Source organism: Rattus rattus, chromosome 11, assembly GCF_011064425.1.
Source record: "Rattus rattus isolate New Zealand chromosome 11, Rrattus_CSIRO_v1, whole genome shotgun sequence".
Taxonomy (NCBI): domain Eukaryota; kingdom Metazoa; phylum Chordata; class Mammalia; order Rodentia; family Muridae; genus Rattus; species Rattus rattus.
Genome location: NC_046164.1, coordinates 2,259,054 through 2,278,494, shown reverse-complemented (window position 1 = coordinate 2,278,494; position 19,441 = coordinate 2,259,054). Strand labels below are relative to the sequence as shown.

At 42.5% G+C, this 19,441-nt stretch overlaps 1 protein-coding gene across 1 annotated transcript; it reads right to left on the bottom strand.

The window, feature by feature from the left end:
* Nucleotides 1-998: 998 nt before the first annotated feature.
* Dck (deoxycytidine kinase) lies at nucleotides 999-18,413 on the bottom strand. The gene is made up of 7 exons (XM_032916539.1): nucleotides 18,323-18,413; nucleotides 14,080-14,195; nucleotides 10,124-10,317; nucleotides 9,055-9,202; nucleotides 5,592-5,707; nucleotides 4,142-4,232; nucleotides 999-1,138 (listed from the first exon to the last, which is right to left on the bottom strand). Exons 1-7 carry the CDS (start codon nucleotides 18,411-18,413, stop codon nucleotides 1,112-1,114), a joined length of 783 nt encoding a protein of 260 aa, XP_032772430.1. The 3' UTR covers nucleotides 999-1,111.
* Between the last annotated feature and the right edge of the window lie 1,028 nt (nucleotides 18,414-19,441).

Here is a 19,441-nt window from a genome sequence, read left to right as displayed (position 1 = left end):
GTCGCCCAAATAATTTCAAAAATCAGAGCCCGCTGTGCTACTGCACACCTTTTTAGTCTGAGCACTGGGAGTGGGAGGGAGGCAGAGGTGGGTGGACCTCTCAGAATTCAAGGCCAGGCCAGCCTGGTCTATATAGTGGGCTCCAGGACAGCTAGGGAAATGTAGAGACCCTGTCTTAAAAAAAAAAAAAAAAAAAAAAAACATAATTCAAACAAGCAACAGCTATCTTAATGAAGCTTTAGACTCATGTAATAAACTTCTTAGCTACCTCTTAAGTAGAGATCTCTTCTGATGCAAAATTTCATGCAAATGAAGAATACTCTTCCCAGACAAAGAAACAGATTAAAGATTACGAGACTTATAAAGTAATTATACATTTATCAAACTGGAAAGAGTTTAACCTCCTCCTCTGCAAACGCACCAGCCACAGTAGTGAACATCACTGTGGTACTGCTAACATGGTCTCACCCTCAGCATCGAGCAGAGCAGGAGAGGACTTGATGAAAACGGCAAGGGCTGCGGACAGCTCTGTAGGGCTTCCATCTCCAGCTCGACCAAAGGGAACAGGAAGAAAACAACGCAAACGCTGCGGCATCCCTGCCCCAAGGACTCCCCAAACGCCACTTCTCAGCTTTCAATAGGTACACTACCTTACATAAGACACGCATCCTCTCGGTAAAGTGTCCAGTTATGAAACTGCTCGCCACTGAACACCATGAAAACACGTTAACCTGCTCAGGATGACAACTGAGAAGGCAGAGAAGGCTGGGCCTGTTAGAACAGTTTATCCGTTCACTGCACTGATTCTAGGAAAATCTACCTCCGTACTTCCTGTTGTGAGAGATTACACACCTCTGATTTAAAACCTAAAGGAAGGACGACCAGAAGCAGAGCATGTAGGGAGTAAAGGAAGGACACACAGTTTTACATACAATTACAAATATTAAATAAACTATATATATACATGTTATAAAGGAAAGGGGTTTTCCTTAAAACAAAAATGGTTTAAAAACTTTAATCTTCTAAAGACTTTTGCAGTAATATCAAGCTATGGCAATATACAAAACTGAAGTATGTAGAAACATTTTGTTGCCTGTTGTCTCCTGTCCAATCACAAAGTACTCAAAAATTCTTTGACCTGAAGGAAGGAAAAAAAATTAATACAATTCATTCAATTAATTTGATCATCTTCAACTAAAAGAAGAGCTGAACAGCCCAACTGTATAAATAATGATCACGATGGCACAGTTTTTATTTTCAAAGCAAATACCAAGTATTTCAGTAGTAGGATAAATAGCCTAAAATTGTTAATTTACATTTAAGGCTAATAAAAGTTTCAAAAGATTGATATAATTCTAAAAGACTCATAACACTAGTTTTATGGCCTATATGTATATGCATATATACATTAAGGCTGATAAAAGTTTTAAAAGATTGACACTATTCTAAAAGACCCATAACACTAGTTTTATGGTCTCTATGCACATGCATATGTACGTATGTACATTTAAATAAATGACAGATCTCTGACATATAAAGCTTTAATGTTGATAATCAGATAGATATTAAACATCTCTTCAATTCAAACATTTAAAGCTGCGGTATTAAGACACAATTTTCTTATTTTATCTTTTAAGTGAGAATATTTCATCTGTATGTCTATGTACCACGGGTGAGCCTGGTGCCAGGAGAAGCCAGAGAGGGTGTCAGATGCCCTGAAACTGGAGTCACGGCCAGTTGTAAGTCAGCATGCAGGTGCTGGGAAGCCAACTCCAGACTGCTGAGGCGTCTCTCCAGCCCCAAGGCATAAAGTTCTGGAATGTTAGTGCATGGACAAAGCTATGTGCCTTCTGAAACGAAGCCAGACTCTCCTTCTCCACTCTGGACTATAAAATTCTCCTCAGAGGGTAAGGGCTAGTGCCTTGTAAAAACATTCCCCCAGATTCTACGATTATTAATTTTTAAAAAGAATAATGCGAAATGATTCCAGGTCTAAGAAAGTAGGGCGTTTATTTAAAGCTAAGAAATGTGGTGCTGGAGAGATGACTGGGAGTTTTAAGAGCACTTGGTGATCTTGCACAGGACCCAGGTTTCATCCCCAGCTCCCATGACGGTTCACAACCACCTGCAGCTCCTGTTAACTGCAGGGGACCTGACATCTCCTGGCATCCTGGAGCACCATGCACATGTGTGTACTTATATACTCGCAGACAAGACTCTCACACTCATTAAAAGTAAATTAAATTTTAATAGGGACTAGAGAGACCGCTCAGTGGTTAACACCTGCTCTGCCAAAGGTCCTGGGTTCAAGTCCCACACCAGCATGACAGCTCACAACCATCTATGACTACAGTCCCATGAGATCCAATGTCCTCTTCTAGTACGCAGACATACATAAAGGCAATACACCAATGTGCATAGAATGATAAATAAATCTTTTTTTAAAAGATTTAAATAATAAAATAAAATTTAGAAAATGGTTTTACAGGTTCAGTTAAATTGATACTTGGTGTTTTCACAACTGCTATTAATTTTATTTTAATGTATCACATTAATTCTACCTTATGTTTTAATATCATAAATAGTAAGTCACTTGCGTTTTCCACTCATGTATTATTTATATGATGGGGAACCAACCATATATATAAAGAATCTTAAATACTGAGGCTTCCGATTTCTTTGAGATACAGTCTGGGTTTTATTAGAGTAAACAGCCAGATAGCTCATGAGAGAAACAAGCAAACAGAGAGCAACAACAAAACAGCCTCTAAGTTTCTTTCAAAACTAAACAAAGGTGTGGTTTTCTTCAAACCCGAAATCACTAAATTAATTAATGTGGATAAGGATATTTATTATACAATTCTAACTACTACCTTAAAGATTGTCAGCAAGCCTCTTCTCTGTATGTATAGATAATGATCAATTCTCAACTACTGGAGGGTTAAATTACCCTTTGTTATCAGTGTCTCAATGATTAGAACAAGGCCAAATGTGTTCTCCAACAAAGATTTACAGCATCATTGCCCAATCTCCCAACCTCAACTACAAATGAATGAGATGATACCCTACAGCTTGAAGTACCCTCCATACTGAGTTCCTTGAAAAGCACAAACTAGTTTTCTAAGCAATTTATATTAAAACACTGAGAGATGGAGAAAGCAGGAGAAAGGGGTGAGAAAAGCACAACCAATGACTGCTGTCTTCCAGAGGTCATCAGAGTTCAATTCAAAGCCAGGACTCAACCCAATGTAAAACCAAATTTTAAACATGTGTGGCTCACAAACCATCTGTGAAATAGAGAGAGAGAGAGAGAGAGAGAGAGAGAGAGAGAGAGAAAGAGATCTGATGAGTGTGTTCTGTGGTTGGCCCTGAAGTTATCTGTATTTTGTGTCCACTGCCCCTGAAGACAGCTACAGGTGATTTCACCTTATTGAATGTAATAAAGGGGCAGGTACAAATAAATCTTTAAAAAAAAAAAAGAAAAAAGAAAAGCAGGACAAAACTGAGTTTTCTAAGAATTTATGTGTAAAACAGGTTGACATATTGTTGAGTTTATGGGAAGGAAAATCTAGAGAAAGCAGGAGGGTTTGAAAGGTGTTTCCACCAAGAAATCTCTTGGGGCACGGGAGGCTAAAAGCAATATACCCTTTTTATTATTATATTTTTACAACAACTTGTGTGTGTGTGTGTGAGAGAAAAGGAAATAAAGAGAGAGGGTGTGGAAGATAATTCAGGTGTGTGTGTGTCAGGTCAGAGAGAGGAATTCAAAGGAGAGGTGTGTGGACTGAGAAAGAGAGAGAACAAAATGTAAAAGAGAGAGAGAGAAATTTGTGTGAGAGAGCAGAAAGAGAGAAAGGTGTGTGTGTTGTTGAGAGAGAGAGAGAGAGAGAGAGAGAGAGAGAGTGTGTGTGTGTGTGTGTGTGTGTGTGTGTGTGTGTGTGTGTGTGTGTGTGTGTGTGTGTGTGTGATCTGGGGCTCAAACCCAGGGCCTCATGAGTGCCTGGAAGCACCCTGCCCACAGGCTATACCCCAGTCCTCTAATGTAATTTTAAAGAAGCTTTTCCGTAAGAAGCTGTTTTCACACACTAAGAGGATTGTCTTGGATTGGACAAAACAAATACTAGCCTTTTTCTAAACTCACCTTTTCAACCAGACTTTCGTGTTTGTCTTTAAAGTCTTCATTAACATCCAGTGTGAGGATAGGCACCTCTTGGAGATATTCAAAGTTGGTTCTGTTTAAAAAAGATGACCAAATCAGGAAAGCAGTAAATCAAGGAAAACTATGAACAACCCCTACTACTCAAAACTCATTTTATGCTAAGGTTGCCCTGTAGTGGTGCAGCTGGCAGTCTCTTCGTTACATGCGGATTTACCGTCACGTGTACAACAGCCTCAGTTACAGAACATATAAAACTAGGCATATGATGCATCATTCCTCAAAAGCAAAAAACTAAGAGGTTTTGTGTTTCGAGGATGAAGAAGCCACTGGTACAGTGTAGTGCAGAGCAGTTACCTAGTATGTCCAAAGCAATGGGCTCCATTCCCAACACTTCCAAAAAGTAAGGAAAACTGAACCAACCACAAGAGCCATTCGGAGCCTCGGGGCTATGCTGTCACAGCTCCATACTGTCTAAGAGCTGACTCGGACAAAGTTCACGCTATTAACCAGCCCACTGTCTACGTGTTTTCAAGTGTGATTGAAAACACCAGCTTAAAATATATCCCAGTAGCTCCCCTTGGCCACGTGGGATGCATGCCAAGAACTCAGTGAGATTGAAACCACGGGCAGCATGCACTTCATATACACTGGTTTTTTTCTTACATAGATATACATATACAAATTCAATGTTCTTTCTACTTGAAAACTGCCTTTTCCTAGCCACGCTGTGGTCCAGCCTGGTCTACAGAGAGAGTTCCAGGATAGCCTAGGCTCTAGGGAGAACTGTCTTGAAAAACCAAACCACCCAACCAACCAACCAAACAAGCAAGCAAACAAACACCCTGCCTTTTCCTTCCCTCATGTTGAAAGCGTTCCCTTTTCAGCTGAAAGAACAGTGTGGCTTCTCTCTGGCATAAGGTTGCTAATATCCCTCCCTACTCATTTCAGAGCCATTACCAAGGCAAGGATGATTGGTTATAAGCACTGTCATACTGTGACAAGTTACTAATGACAACAGAGCACTTCCTGGATACGCAGGACAGAAGGACCACAAAAGGGTGGCCTCAAGCTCCTGGCCTCCCAGAAAACAGACTACAGACAGGTACAATCAGCTTAGCAAACTTTCTGAAATTTCACATTTAATATTTTTAGATTAAAGCTACTATTGTATAACTAGAAGTATAAAAACTGAAACAGTATATATATCGTCAGGCTATACCACCTTAAATTATTTCTGAATGTATCTTAACATACACAATCATTTATCATTTAAAGCATCGGTTCCATTAGAAGATAGTTACAAAGCCTTCAAGCAAGAGTCTCAGGAAAATGAGCAAATACATGAATAAAAGTAAACGCTTGCGCACGCTGCTACTATGTCTAGGAAATCTGATTAAGAGAATCAGACAGGCAAACAGCGTAAGAGTCTTACTTCAGAGTCCGATGAAGGAGCCAGCTTTCGTGTTTATAGTGAAGCTTCTCTAAATATTCAAGAGGAATGCCTTGCTCTTCATCCCTTCCCCGTATATATATTCTATTTAAGCACTTCTAAAAGAAAGACATGAAAAAAAGTCAAGTAATTATTTGTGTCTGCTATTGTAAAAATGTTATCTTCTGGTATCGTTTCCGTTAGCCGAAAACATGTATTTATTTTGCCTAGAAAACTGAAATACCCAATTTTTCCCTGTGAGTCCTTATTTCAGCCAGATGATAGTTCCAAAGTACTCAAAATTTTGAAAATTAAATCAGTATTCACACACGAAAGACACTAAGTATGACAAAAGAGTAAGTGTAAGAGTAAATATTTACTACATTTTTTTTTTTTTTTTTAGAAATCTATCCATCCTAATTGGGTGCTAAGCACACAAGTTTATGTCTGTTTTTCTGTGCTCCGTCCCTGTAAGAGTGGCTCACCACCGGGTGGACGCTCTAAACTGCCATGCCCTAAAAGAACACAGGACTTTATACCTGTTCTCAGTTTGTATTACTAAGAAGGGTGGCACCAGCCACTGTGGCTTTTCAGCACTTGAAACATGGCGAATGTGGCGACCGAGGAACAGAATTTTCAAACTTTATGTATAATTGTAATAATTATAAACTTAAATAGCCACATTAAATCATGGTATTCTAAATCATTTTTTTCTAACAGTATAAAACAAATGAAATGTCAATCAATTTGTAAGAGCTCACAGACACTCAGATGTAACACACCATGCTATCTCTAGTAAAGCACCCGTCTACAATGTACAAGGTCCTGGGTTCAATCCCCAGCCATGCAGAAAGGAAGAAAAAAATGGATCTCTAACAAACAACATTTAGGAGATAGAGCAGCACATAAACTGGGCCACAGCCTGCTATGAATCCCTTTTCAGTAATGAAGCTATAAATGAGCCAGGTATGGTGGCACACACCTTCAATCCCAGCAGCCCAGAGGCAGAGGCAGGTGCACCTCTAATCACTTGGAGGCCAGCCTGGTCTACATAGTGAGACCCAGGGCAGCCAGGGCTACATAGAGAGCGCTTGTCTCAAAAACAAAACACAAAAGATTTCATAAATGAGAGACTGGGAATACAGCTCAGTCAGGAGAGTCCCAGGACACAAAAAATCTGAGAGAAGGTGGTTAGAAGCAGCCACATCCTCAGGGCCGGACGGCCAGCCATTCTAGACAACCAGTGAGCTTCCAGTTCAGAGTCCCTGTCTCAAAAAACAAGAGGGTGAAAGAGAAATAGTCTTCTACAGGGATGAGCCCCATGATAGGTTATCCAATCCCAAGCAGCCAAACAGCCTGTATTTACAACTCTGTGTGTGTGTGTGTGTGTGTGTGTGTGTGTGCGTGTGTGTGTGTTTTGTGAGTGTGTGTGCGTGCACACATGCACACGCAACAATAATAACTAAAGAATTAGGAGGGCATGATTTTGAAAGTGAGGAAATGGTAGAAGTTGGGAGAGGAGGGAAGTGAGAAAGGACATAAAGAAGAGAATTTAAATATGAAATTCTCACTGGTCAGCCAGTCTAGCTGACCTGACCTTTCTGGATCCATTACGTAATACATGCATAGAATAGGAATTTATCTAACACAAGGGGTCTTTCCAGGGGATCTCCCTTAACTGAAAATGACAAGATCTCTAAGTCTCTTTGCAAGTGCGTCACTTGTACTGAGTCACAAATAATCATAAAATGTTTCTTAAAGTGAACCAAGATCTCTAAGTCTCTTTGCACGTGTGTCACTTGTACTGAGTCACAGGTAACCATAAAATGTTTCTTAAAGTGAACCAAGATCTCTAAGTCTCTTTGCACATGTGTCACTTGTACTGAGTCACAGGTAACCATAAAGTGTTTCTTAAAGTGAACCAAGATCTCTAAGTCTCTTTGCACGTGTGTCACTTGTACTGAGTCACAGGTAACCATAAAGTGTTTCTTAAAGTGAACCAAGATCTCTAAGTCTCTTTGCACGTGTGTCACCTGTACTGAGTCACAGGTAACCATAAAGTGTTTCTTGGAGTGAACCTCAACAGCGTGATATTCGCAAAGCAAGCACTCACTGCTCCCATTGTGTATCCACTGGCCCTAAGAATCCAACGGTAGGGGGCTGGGGATTTAGCTCAGTGGTAGAGCGCTTACCTAGGAAGCGCAAGGCCCTGGGTTCGGTCCCCAGCTCCGAAAAAAAGAACCAAAAAAAAAAAGAATCCAACGGTAGCTAAAACACCTACTCCCAGTTCCACCTCATCGAGCCTATGCTACGCAAGTGGCTTCAGTGAGTCTCTCATTCCAACTCTGATGGGATATGAGGATCTGAGTAAGTGAGGAATTAAGACAAAAAATAAAATAGGACTAGATGAAGAACAGAGAAGACCAAACTCGCCATATCTAGATTTCTAGTTTGTGAAAACTTGTAGTGTTGTTAAGTTTCCAGGTGAGGAGTTAGAGGGTTAGTTGTTTTATTATTTATTTATTTATCTACTTATTTATTTATTTATTTAACTTACTAACTTTACATCCAGCTCACTGCCCCCCTCCTAGTCACACTCTCCCACAATCCTTTCCCCAACCCCACCCCTTCTCCTCTGAGCAAGTGGAGGCCCCTCTGGGTGTCCCTTCACCCTGGCACTTCAAGTCTCTGCCAGGCTAGGCACTTCTCCCACAAGGCAGCCCAGCTAGAAGAACGTATCCCACGTACAGGCAACAGCTTTAGGGACAGCCCCCACTCCAGCTGTTAGGGACCCACATGAAGACCAAGCTACACATCTGTACCAGGAGGCCTAGGTCCATTTTATCTGTATGAGTGTCTGGCTGCATGTACATCTGGCCATCCCATGTATGTAGTGCCCACAGGAGAGAAGAGGTTGTCAAATTCCTTGGAACTGGAGTTACAGGTGAGCCACAATGTGGAATCTAAGAATTGAACTTGGGTCCTCTGGAAGAGCAGTCCTATTAACCGCTGAGATCTCTCTCCATCTTAGAAGTTGGTTTTAAATTGTTATTACTCCAACTAACCAGAGCTTCCAGGGACTAAACCACTACCGAAAGACTATACATGAACCGACCCAGGGCTCCAACTGCATATGTAGCAGAGAATATCCTTGTTGGTGCATCAGGGGAAGGGGAAGCCCTTGGTCCTACCAAGGCTGGACCCCCAGTGCAGAGGAATATGGGGGGGCAATAAGGGAGATGTATAGGGGGAATACCCATATGGGGGAAGGGAGGGGAGGGAATGGGGGCTTATGGACAGGAAACCAGGAAGGGGACTAACCTTTGAAATAAGTAAAGAAATATATCTAATAAAAAAATTTAAAAAAAAATAAAAAATAAAAAAATTGTTATTACTACAACCTTCTTGCAATTTCTGATATTACCTTAAAATTTCAACAGCACAAGCACATGTTTTTTGGTCTTACCTCTGGAGTAGCTCGAAGATAAATTATTCCATCCAATTCAAGGCTTTGGCCAAACTGGCTATTCATCCAGTCATGCCAGTCTTGATATATTGTCCATTCTGTCTCATTCATGCAGTCAGATTCATACAAATTAGATGCGAAAATATACCTGAAAGAGAATCTTTGTCAGCATATACACCCTTTCAAACACCGACACACCAAACAGAAAAGAGAACACGGGTATAAACATGCGCCTAAATCCTGTAGTCTTGTGTGCCTTGGAGGACACACGAGATGGCTTCCCAAGTACGAGAAACGTCTTCTTTGCCAGTAGCTCTCAAATTGCTGGCTAAGGATCCCTGCAGATCCCCACGCTCCTCCCAGTTCTGAGACGCTGGCTTGCCACACACTACCATCCTTCACCAAAACACATCACAAATATGCCAGTGTGGACGAATGCCCACTGTTAGGTCAGCCAATAAAGAGCGACAGAACGTAAAGCAGTGTCGCTCCTCTCACTATGTTCACTCCCAACTTTTTTATCAGCAGTTATAGCTGCTACCACAAAGAATCTGTATAAATGTTTGTATACTGATTCTCAGTCTTTCTGTTGTTGCTGTGCTTAATTTCTAATAGCATACGAACCAAATGACAAAACTTTCTAGACTACTCAACGATTAAAGGAAAGGGGTCCCAGGACCAAGAACTTTATAAGCCCCTATTCTAAGATAGTTTGGGGGTGAAAGCTCCTGGTATAAGAAGGGTAACTCTAAAACACCTTTAGACAAGCTAAATTTGTATCTCCTTTTTCTAGCTGAGAGTCTAGGAGTAAATCCAGATATAATCAGAATGGATGAGGATTTTTAAAGGACTGGAAGGAAAGAATTTCTTTGGAAATTCAAATTAGATGAGCATCTTATTCCGTAGTCCCTGTCCTACTGTCATTAGCAACTCGATGCTAAAGGTATTTTTAAGTGTCATTTTCTATCTAAAACCTCCGCTCAGCCTCTAATTTGATTACCAGGAAATGAGAATAAAGAAAATGTCTCGTTATAAACTCCCAAGAGCCAAATATAAGCCATTTGCATACCTGTCACTATACACAGATCGTTCAAAAAATAATACAGGTTTCTCTGCATCCTTGAGCCTGCCGTTGAGAGAGGCAAGCTGGGCCCGGATCCGGCTGAGACAGGCGTATGATTGGAAGGTAAAAGACCACCGCTCAGGTTTCTCATACATCATCTGAAGAACATTCCCACCGCTCTTCTGAGATGTTGTCAACTCCTATTTTACATCGTCAAAACAAACAAACAAACAAACAAACAAACCGATATAATTGCCAATGGAGTTACGATAACTGTTTTGGTTTTTTGGTTTCTGAGACAAGGTGTCAATCTGTAGCTCTGGCTGTTCTGGAACTCACGGACATCCACCTACCTCTGCCTCCCAAATGCTGGGATTAAAGGCATGTGCCACTATGCCCGTCTATTTAACTTTTTAAGAGGTTCAAAAGAGAAATAGGGGGTGGGGAGTGTGTGCTGGAAATATGGCTCAGTGGTTAAGAGCACTTGTTCTTCTCCCAGAGGACACAGGTCTGGTTCCCTATAACCATGTGGTGGCTAAAAAAATGTAGTTAGAAGCCAGGTGGTTGAAGCACATGTCTTTAATCCCAGAGGCAGAGGCAGGTGGATCTTGAGTTTAAGGTCGGGCTGGTCTATAGAGCAAGTTCTAGGACAGCCAGGGCTACACAGAGAAACCTTATCTCAGAGAGGGAGACAGTGCAATTCCAATTCCAGAAAAATCTAACATCCTCTTCTGGCCTCATGGGCACCTATATGGTACAGACATACATACAAGCAAACACCCATACACATAAAAGATAAATAAATAGAGAAATTTCACAAATAAATCCATAATTACTAGACCATTAAGCTCCTTTTCCTTCCCCTTTTCTAGCATGTCTTATGTTAACTACTGCCTAAAATAACCTTAGATCTTCCTCACAAGTGACTAACAGCCTACAGAAGACATTGGCAATACTTCACAGCTAACGAAAGATACTCAGATTTATGTTTCTGTTTTTAAAACAGAAAAGATAAACAATATGGCACTTACATTGCTTTCCCAGAATAATGAGCTACAGGGCTGGCAAGTTCCCTGGAAGTGTGGCCACTCAAGCCTGACAGGAAAAGTCTGATCCTCGGAATGCACGTACAGGTAGAAAACGCCAAATCCAAAACCTGTCCTCTGACCTCCAACTACTGTGTCAAATTTATGCCCGCATATATACCACATATACACACAAATAAATTTTTATTAAAAAAAAAAAGTCAGCTACTGGGGTACAGGTCCCAGCAACACAAGGCAGCTCTCTGTAATTCCTTTCAGGGAATTTGATGACCCCTTCTGACCTCTGCAGGCATGGTGCACATACATACCCACACAAGTCAACCCATTCCTACACATAATAAAATAATAAATCTCTCAGAAAGTCAGCGACAGCTAAGTGCCATCTGCCTCTCCCAGGTCAGACACATACACGGTTTAACCACTCCCACCACTCCCCAGCTGTCTAGGAGAGCTAACTTAAGGGCTCTTCCAGTGACTTGAGCTCTCATCCTTATAGACAACGCCTAAGTTGAAATCATCAAGGGGTGAAAAGGTGTCAGAGCTTAAAAGAGTGCCCTGTGGGGGCCTCGTGACTGTTGTGAGCGTGTTCTGACTATGGTGAGCCACTCTGATTTCCCTGCAGCACATTTCTCTAGCCCAGGGGGAAAAATCCAAAGTATAAAAACCAAAGTACACTGACTACTCTATGTGTGTTTTCACAACATCTTAAAGCTAAAAAAGATGGCAGGTTAAACCACTGAGCTAGGGTTAAACATTAGGCTGGGTGTACTCATTACCTCGCCTCCTTAGGTATGAGTCTATAACTCCAATCTCGTGATGTAACAGAGAAAAGTCATGCTCCAAACTTGCAATCCAATGCAATGTTGTTAGGACCAATATTTTCAGCATTGAGGAAAAAATATAAGCATAAGAAAATTAGCTTAAAATTCGATGGCTCAGAAGTTAAGAGCATTGGCTGCTCTTCCAGAGGTCTGAGTTCAATTCCCAGTAACCACATGGTGGCTCACAACCATCTATAATAAGATCTTGTGCCTTCTTCTGTCATACAGGCATACATGCAAATAGATGACTCATTTACATACATAAATAAAAATCTTTCTTTCTTGAGACAACTGTCCACGCTGACCTCAAGTCCCCAGCACAGGCAAACCCACCTTAGTCTCTTACTGCATGAATAGAACTAAAGCACTCAAACTAACAGATTGATTTTATTTATTTATCTACCTGCATACCTACTTACTTACTAGTGTTTTATTGCATCTATTTATTTACTGTGTATGTGTGAGGTACAATCATGGCAGACAGAGGTCAGAGGACGGAAGTTCTGGTTAGTTCCTTCTACTACATGAGTCTGGGAACTGAACTGAGGTCATCAGACTTGGTAGAAAATTCCTTTGCCCCTGAGGTATCTTACAGACCCCGCCCCCAGCCTAAAGTTAACTATGCTCTGCAAATACAAGTATGAGAAATATCTTTAGTTATCAAGACCTTATATCCAAAACACACACACACACACACACACACACACACACACACACACACACACACAGAGTTACATATATCCCTGTGTAGTCTAGTCTTCTGTCAACTTTACACAAACTACAGTCATCTGAGAGGAAGGAACCACAATTGAGAAGATGCCTCCATTAGATCTGGCCGTAGGCAAGCCTGTAGGGCCTTTCTTAGTTAGTGGTTGACGGTGGAGTCATCCCTGGGCTGCCAGTAAACAGCCTCTTCCAAGTCCTCTGCTCTCTGCTCCTGTCCTCAGGGTCCTGCCCTGCCAGAGTTCCTGTCCTGATTTTCTAAGGTGATAACCATGATGAGACTCTTAAGCAAAAGAAGACTTTTCCTCCCTAAGCTGCTACTGGGCGTGGTGTTTCAGGACAGCAATAGTAACCCTAGTTAAGACACCCCAGAAGGCTACAAACAGAGATTCTTCTTCTTCTTCTTTTTTTTTTTTTTAGCTGAGGACCACTGAGCTAAATCCCCAACCCCACAGAGATTCTTGCTATTGGTTTTCTTCTATATGACTTACATTTTAAATATCCAATATTTCCCAGAAATGCTCATATTAGTACTTGTATTTTTTTTTCAACTTGCTTCAGACTGAACAAGCATCCTTTTTCTCTAATTTCAATTTCATTTCTCCAGAAATAAAACCCCCTAGCAATCATTATCACACACAGCCACAACTTCCACTTTGATAAAATGGAATTTAACTCTTTTTATTCCCTTACTTGCAATGCCATATTGAAAAGTGTTAGTGGGGTTGGGGATTTAGCTCAGTGGTAGAGCGCTTGCCTAGCAAGCGCAAGGCCCCGGGTTCGGTCCCCAGCTCCGAAAAAAAAAAGAAAAAAAGAAAAGTGTTAGTAACATGAAATATGTCCAAAATGAAATTTTGTGGAGGATGTTATAGTACAAAGAAATGAGAGATAAATTGGTTTCCACGTGACAAAGGGCTGAAGAGATCATAAAATTCAATTACTGGAGGCTTTGTGTTTTCTTATTTGTTTCCATTTAAAATGCAAAAATCACTCAAGAGTTTTAATCTGTAATTAGGTTTTAAAATTATTTCAAGTTTTTAAACTTTAAAAACCTTTTAAACTTGCATATAATACGTAAATCTTGAAATGCACAGCTCGCTGAATTTTTGCACATACAACTAGACTTGAGAGTTTTATTGGAAAGGTGGTGGTGGGGGGGGTGCTATCTAAGAGACACAATACGCTGCTTCTCTAACGTATAGAATTTTAATTTTTTTTTAATGTATGGATGTTTTCTCTGAATGGATGTCTGTACATATATACGTCCTCGGTGTCCTTGGAGACCAGAAGACGGCATTGAAGCTGTAGCTGTTTCGGAGCTGCTCCATGGGTCCAGCACCAAGACTATACTCACGTAGGTTGCCCTGCATACCTCAAACTCGTCTTGGGTACTCTGCACATTGCACCACCTGGCGACGGGCTCAGGAACCACTTCCCAATCCTCACAGACTTGCTTTAAGATATTCACAAACGTTGACTTCCCGGCAGCTGTGGTCGAGGAGAAAGACAATTAAGAGAAGTTGTTAAAAGAGCAAAACACAAGCGATGGTCATCAGTTTTTAAAAGACTAATACTGAACAACACATACATACGCAGAAAAACACGGAGACCTTCCCCTTCCACCTTTTTAAAACTTAATGATGATCTCTAGACAATTGTACTGAACAAAGGTGTTATTGTTTTAGTTTACCTAAGGCAAAGGAACTGAAGAATTCAAACCCTGGTCAAGTCTACCAGGGTCCATCCAGGCTTCTGTATTTTCAAAACCGCCCTTTCTACGGGCTCTGCTTTCTCAGTCTTACGAGCTTACTGGGAGCGACCACACTTCTGACCCTAGCACTTAGCAGGTAAAGAAAAAGGACTCTGAATTCCAGGCCAGCCTGGGCTACATAGTGAGACACTCTCTCTACAAACACATACCTATAGCCCCAGAACTTGGGAGCTCAGGCAGCAGGATTGCTATGAGATGAAGTAACAAACCGGCCTAGAAGGTGAGTGCTAAGCCAGCCTACGCTGTAGAGCAAGAAAGAGCATGCCTCCCTAACCCTGCAAAAATAACAACCAATTTTTTTTAAAGAGGGGAAAAGGAAGCTAGAGTCCCCAATACAACAACAAAAAGTACCAAGAAGGCAGGCGTGGTGGTGTATGCCTTTGATCCCAGCACTTGGGAGGCAGAGGCAAATGGATCTCCTGGTCTATAGAGTGAATTCCAGGACAACCAGGGCTACAGAGTAGCCCAGCCTCAAAAAACAAAACAAACAAACAAAAATGATGATGATGATGATAATGATGGTGGTGGTGGTGGTGGTGATGATGGTGATGATAAATAAACCAATTAAGAAATACCTATAAAAACCAATAAGCACCCAATGCTTAAGAGCTGGTAACTATTGCTATCTGATCATAGTAAGTCCTATGGCTGTGGAAATCTGCCTCACATTTATGGCTCTATGCTCTCTACCAAGCCGTTTAAAAAAAAAGAAAAGCATGTTTTGCTTTTCCAGACCGTCTCCACTGATTTCTGAGCTGCCTAGGAAAGAACAGAACAGAATGAGCTTACATGTAATCAGAACATACTATACTCCCTGTTTTCTATCAGTGAGTCTGGACTTTGTGGCTTAAGAGGGTGTAGCAATACTTCTAATGAGCACCACGCCCTCTCTATCAGAAGTCACCAACTGTGGTCATACAAGGCATCACCAGCCATTATCAAATTCTTTCTTCCTCTACGTCTTACTAGACACACACACACACACCCTATATAGCTTCAATATATTTGTCAAGTGTCCTCTTCCTTATAAAATGGACTTAAGGTTGGCACAGAAGAACTATCTTTGACTTGAGATGTACACTCAAACCTCCGGCACTGTACCAGACTCGTGCACAGAGCAGAGGAAAGGTAGACCCACACGGTGACAGGTGACAAGACAGGGCAGGTGAGGAGCGCGACATGAAAGTATATAAAACACGAAGTGTATCAAAAACAGAAGAGATAAATGGAAAGATCAACTGGGTGTCTACTGAGTTTGTGGGGAGAACCCTGGTGGCTGAAATTCTGTGCGGAAGGGCTTCAGTTTACAGACAGTACTCTATCTAGAAGAATGACTGGAGTGAGCATCGTTCAGGACTAGGCAGAAAAGAGAACATGCTATTCGGGGGTACTCGAGAAACACACCAACGTCATCGCAAACTAGTCAAGAGTCTAAAAGCACTTAAGCCTGTTTCCAACAGTGATTACAACCAGAAAAGGCTCACACAGTCAGACTTTAAAACTAAATGCTAAATTTGACTTCAAGCTGAGCAACCATACATAGTTGCAGTCCCCAAATAGTCACTTCCAGCTCCTTCCTTAACTTTTCAGAGGGAGATCAGAGCGGGACAAAGAGCTAATAAACTAATATTCCATGAAGATGAAAGACCACAAGAACACCTATGAATAGTTTTACAAGGCACGGGAAGAGAGGTGGTACACAAGGCTTTGATCCCAAGCACCCGAAAGCGGTAGAACTCTGTATTCGAGGACAGACTGGTCTACACAGTGAGTTCCAGGCCAGTCAGGACTGCATGGTGAAACCCTGCCTCAAACAGAGCACAACTAAAAAGTCATGGTTAACTAACAGAGTCCTTAATGTCAGAGAAGCACTACCGTTCTAAAAGTCATTCTGAACACACTAAAATGAGCCTCCATAAATCTAAACTACGGAGTAGCTCAGTACCACAGAACATGAGAAAACAGGTTACATAACCAATGACCAAGCAAACTTCAAATTTTAGGAAGAACATAAGAATTACGAACTAGTCTTCGCATATTGCACAATTTTTACAGTAACAGGTTATCTGGACCTGACAAATGACGTCATCAGGTGATGTAAACAACCTTACAATCTAAACAACACTTCCTCCAACAGAGTTGTACTCCTAGTGCTTGCCAAAGCTTGAATTATTATTATTATTATTATTATTATTATTATTATTATTTTTGGTCAAAGATCTAGATGTTTAAGGAAAACCTCAACTTGTAACTGCTAGTAAGTAAGTCAGTCATTTTTCCTAATAATGGGCAAATGCAGGCTACTAATGTGAGGCTCTTTTCTGGTCAGTAGAAGTCAGGGAGGGATGTTAAGCATGGATAGCACAATTCTATCTGTATGTAGAAAGACAGCTCTGGAAGCAAGGAAGCAGGAGGTGGAGCTGCCCATTCACAAATTATTCCAGTGCTGAGAAGATTAAAGAAGCATGAAGGAAAGGAGATGACGAGGTAACATGTTGCCTACTTGGATCCATTATGGTTCGGATCCCAGGGGTTGTCCACTGACATTTACCCCAAAGATGACCTTACTGAGCGCTTTCTCCCGTCATGACACATGGCCATCTTTATCCATCCACTAAGACGCTCCGAGGACTCTTACTAGTAAGATAACAAACATCTCAAAGAACTTATAAGACATGAGGATCTCTTCCAGAGATGTGTGTCTTAAGTGTGGGGCAAGGAAAACACACCGTCTTTGTGTTCTACTCTCTTGATGCTTACATCTGCTCCCCTCTTCAAGAGGGGTGCTTTGAAGGTGGTAAAAATGAGAACATCTGCTGCATACATGAATAGTCAGTACTCGACCTGCAGCCCACAACCTAACAGCTGTTCCAAAACAGGAAACGTTAGTCGGTTTCCCGAGGTAGGACATGTACAAGAATGAGAAATTCATGGTCCCCATGCAAAATGACATGCACAGTCTAGCTTACCCCCAATAAGATTAAGGACAGAAACTCTCATAGTCTTTAAGCCACACCCAATACTTACCTGTATGTGGGAAAGGGAGTAAAAATCTGCACACTATCAAAATCATTAAAAGCTGCTTTCCTCATGCCTCGAATAGTGTTAGGTATTGCTACAGAGGCCAACCAAATGTCAACAACCAGGAAGACGTGGTATATACGGTTCATTGTAATATTACTTAACAATTTTTAAAAACTGTATTACACTGGGCCAGACTCGGGAGGCAGAGGCAGGCGAATCTCTGAGAGTTCAAGGTCAGCCTGGTCAACACAATTAGCTCCAAGACAGGCAAGTCTAAAAAGAGAACCAGTCTCAAAACAAACAAACAGATAAAGTTCTACAGAAATAAACAGCATGAATGAGTCTTAATGGCACTCTAGTCAACTAAACAAGACACAGAAAACCAGACGCTCTGGTTTTGGGGTAGGGCATCGTAGAAAAACAAAACTGGCAGGGATTAAAAAAAAAGAAGCATGTCAGGGCTTGTCAGAGGATGGGAAGGGGGAAAGCGCTGACTACAAAGAAGCACCAAGGGAACTGGAGATGGAAATGACAAAAAATGGTCTCAATTTTGCGGGAAAACCCCAAGTCAGTGAAGACTACCGGAAGAGCACACCTAAAAGGGGGTTCGTTTACCTAAGCTACGTCTCAAGAAAAACAGCACCCCCCTAACCGCGCCCCGAACCCTGGCGTTTTTAAGTTCCCAACAAAGGATGCAGTGGTCCAGAGCGCGCCTCACAAAGCCCCCGCTGGCGCCGGGCCAGACGAGCCACCGCGCCAACGCGGGCAGGGCGGCGGGGAGGGCTCACCAAGCACCAGCCCCGCACCGGGGACACCTTACCGATGTTCCCCTCGATGGATATCTTCTTGATGCGGGTGCCCTCAGAGCTGGTTGAGGGAGAAGAGCAGAACCTCTTAGGTGGGGTGGCCATGCCTAGCTCCAGACGACTCGGACGCGGGACCTGCAGGAAGGCGGCGGCGTCGGTAGCTCGGGTTGCAGCGTCAATCTCGCGCCGGCGGGACCCGCACTTTGACTTTGGCGCGCGGAGGCGCAGGCGACTGGGCGGGCCTGCGAAGGACCCCGCCCTGGCGGCCCCGACTCCCACCCTCCAAGCCTCGCCCTCGCGAGCTCTGCACAGTGTGCAGCTCCACCGGGAGGGCGAGGCGCCGCGGGAGAGGAGGGCAGGGGGCGGGACTTGTGAAGCGAACCCAGAGAGCCGGGCGACTGACCCTGCGCGCCGAGCTGTGAGCCGGCGGGGGCGGGCCTCGCATAAGGAGTCGTGGGCGGGCAGGGGCGGGGCCTGTGCGAGGAGCAGTTTCTAGGGCAGGGGGCGGGGCTTGTACTTTAGATGGAAGGGCGGGGGCGGGTCTTGCGCAATGAGCTCACTTGAGGGCAGGGGCGGTGCTTCAGTGAAGCGCCCAAGGAGAGTCGGGGTAGGCTTTGCAGGACAAGCCCTTGGGACCCAGTCAAGCTTCGTGGTTTGAACCTTTCTGGGAAGAAAAGCAGGAAGTAATAATTTCAAAGAGCCTCAGCAGGTGTCTCTCACAGGAAACGTGTAGTTGGCCCGCACTGTCTTAAGCGTTATTTCGTTAAGGTGCGATCCAATGCGATCTACCAAACTGCCCGGAATGGCAGGAAGTGCCTGGAATGACAGGAAAGGAGGGAGTGGCTACTGGTTTAAAGTTTGAAAGGAGAAGCGAGACTGGAAACAGTCATTAAGGCACCCAAGCTCTCCCCTTTAATTTGCTGTGCTGTTTATAAAGTTACCCAACACTAGGCATGTTCCTCAGCAGCACGGCCGTGACTTAACATTGCATCTCCATCGCCTAACACGTAATTAATGTTTAAAGTCATGTACGTCATGAGCTAGAGACAGGTGCAATTTAATCAGGGTAGAGCTAGTAAAAAGATTACCCAATCTGGAGGTCAAGTTATCAACAGAAACAAAGAAACTTAATT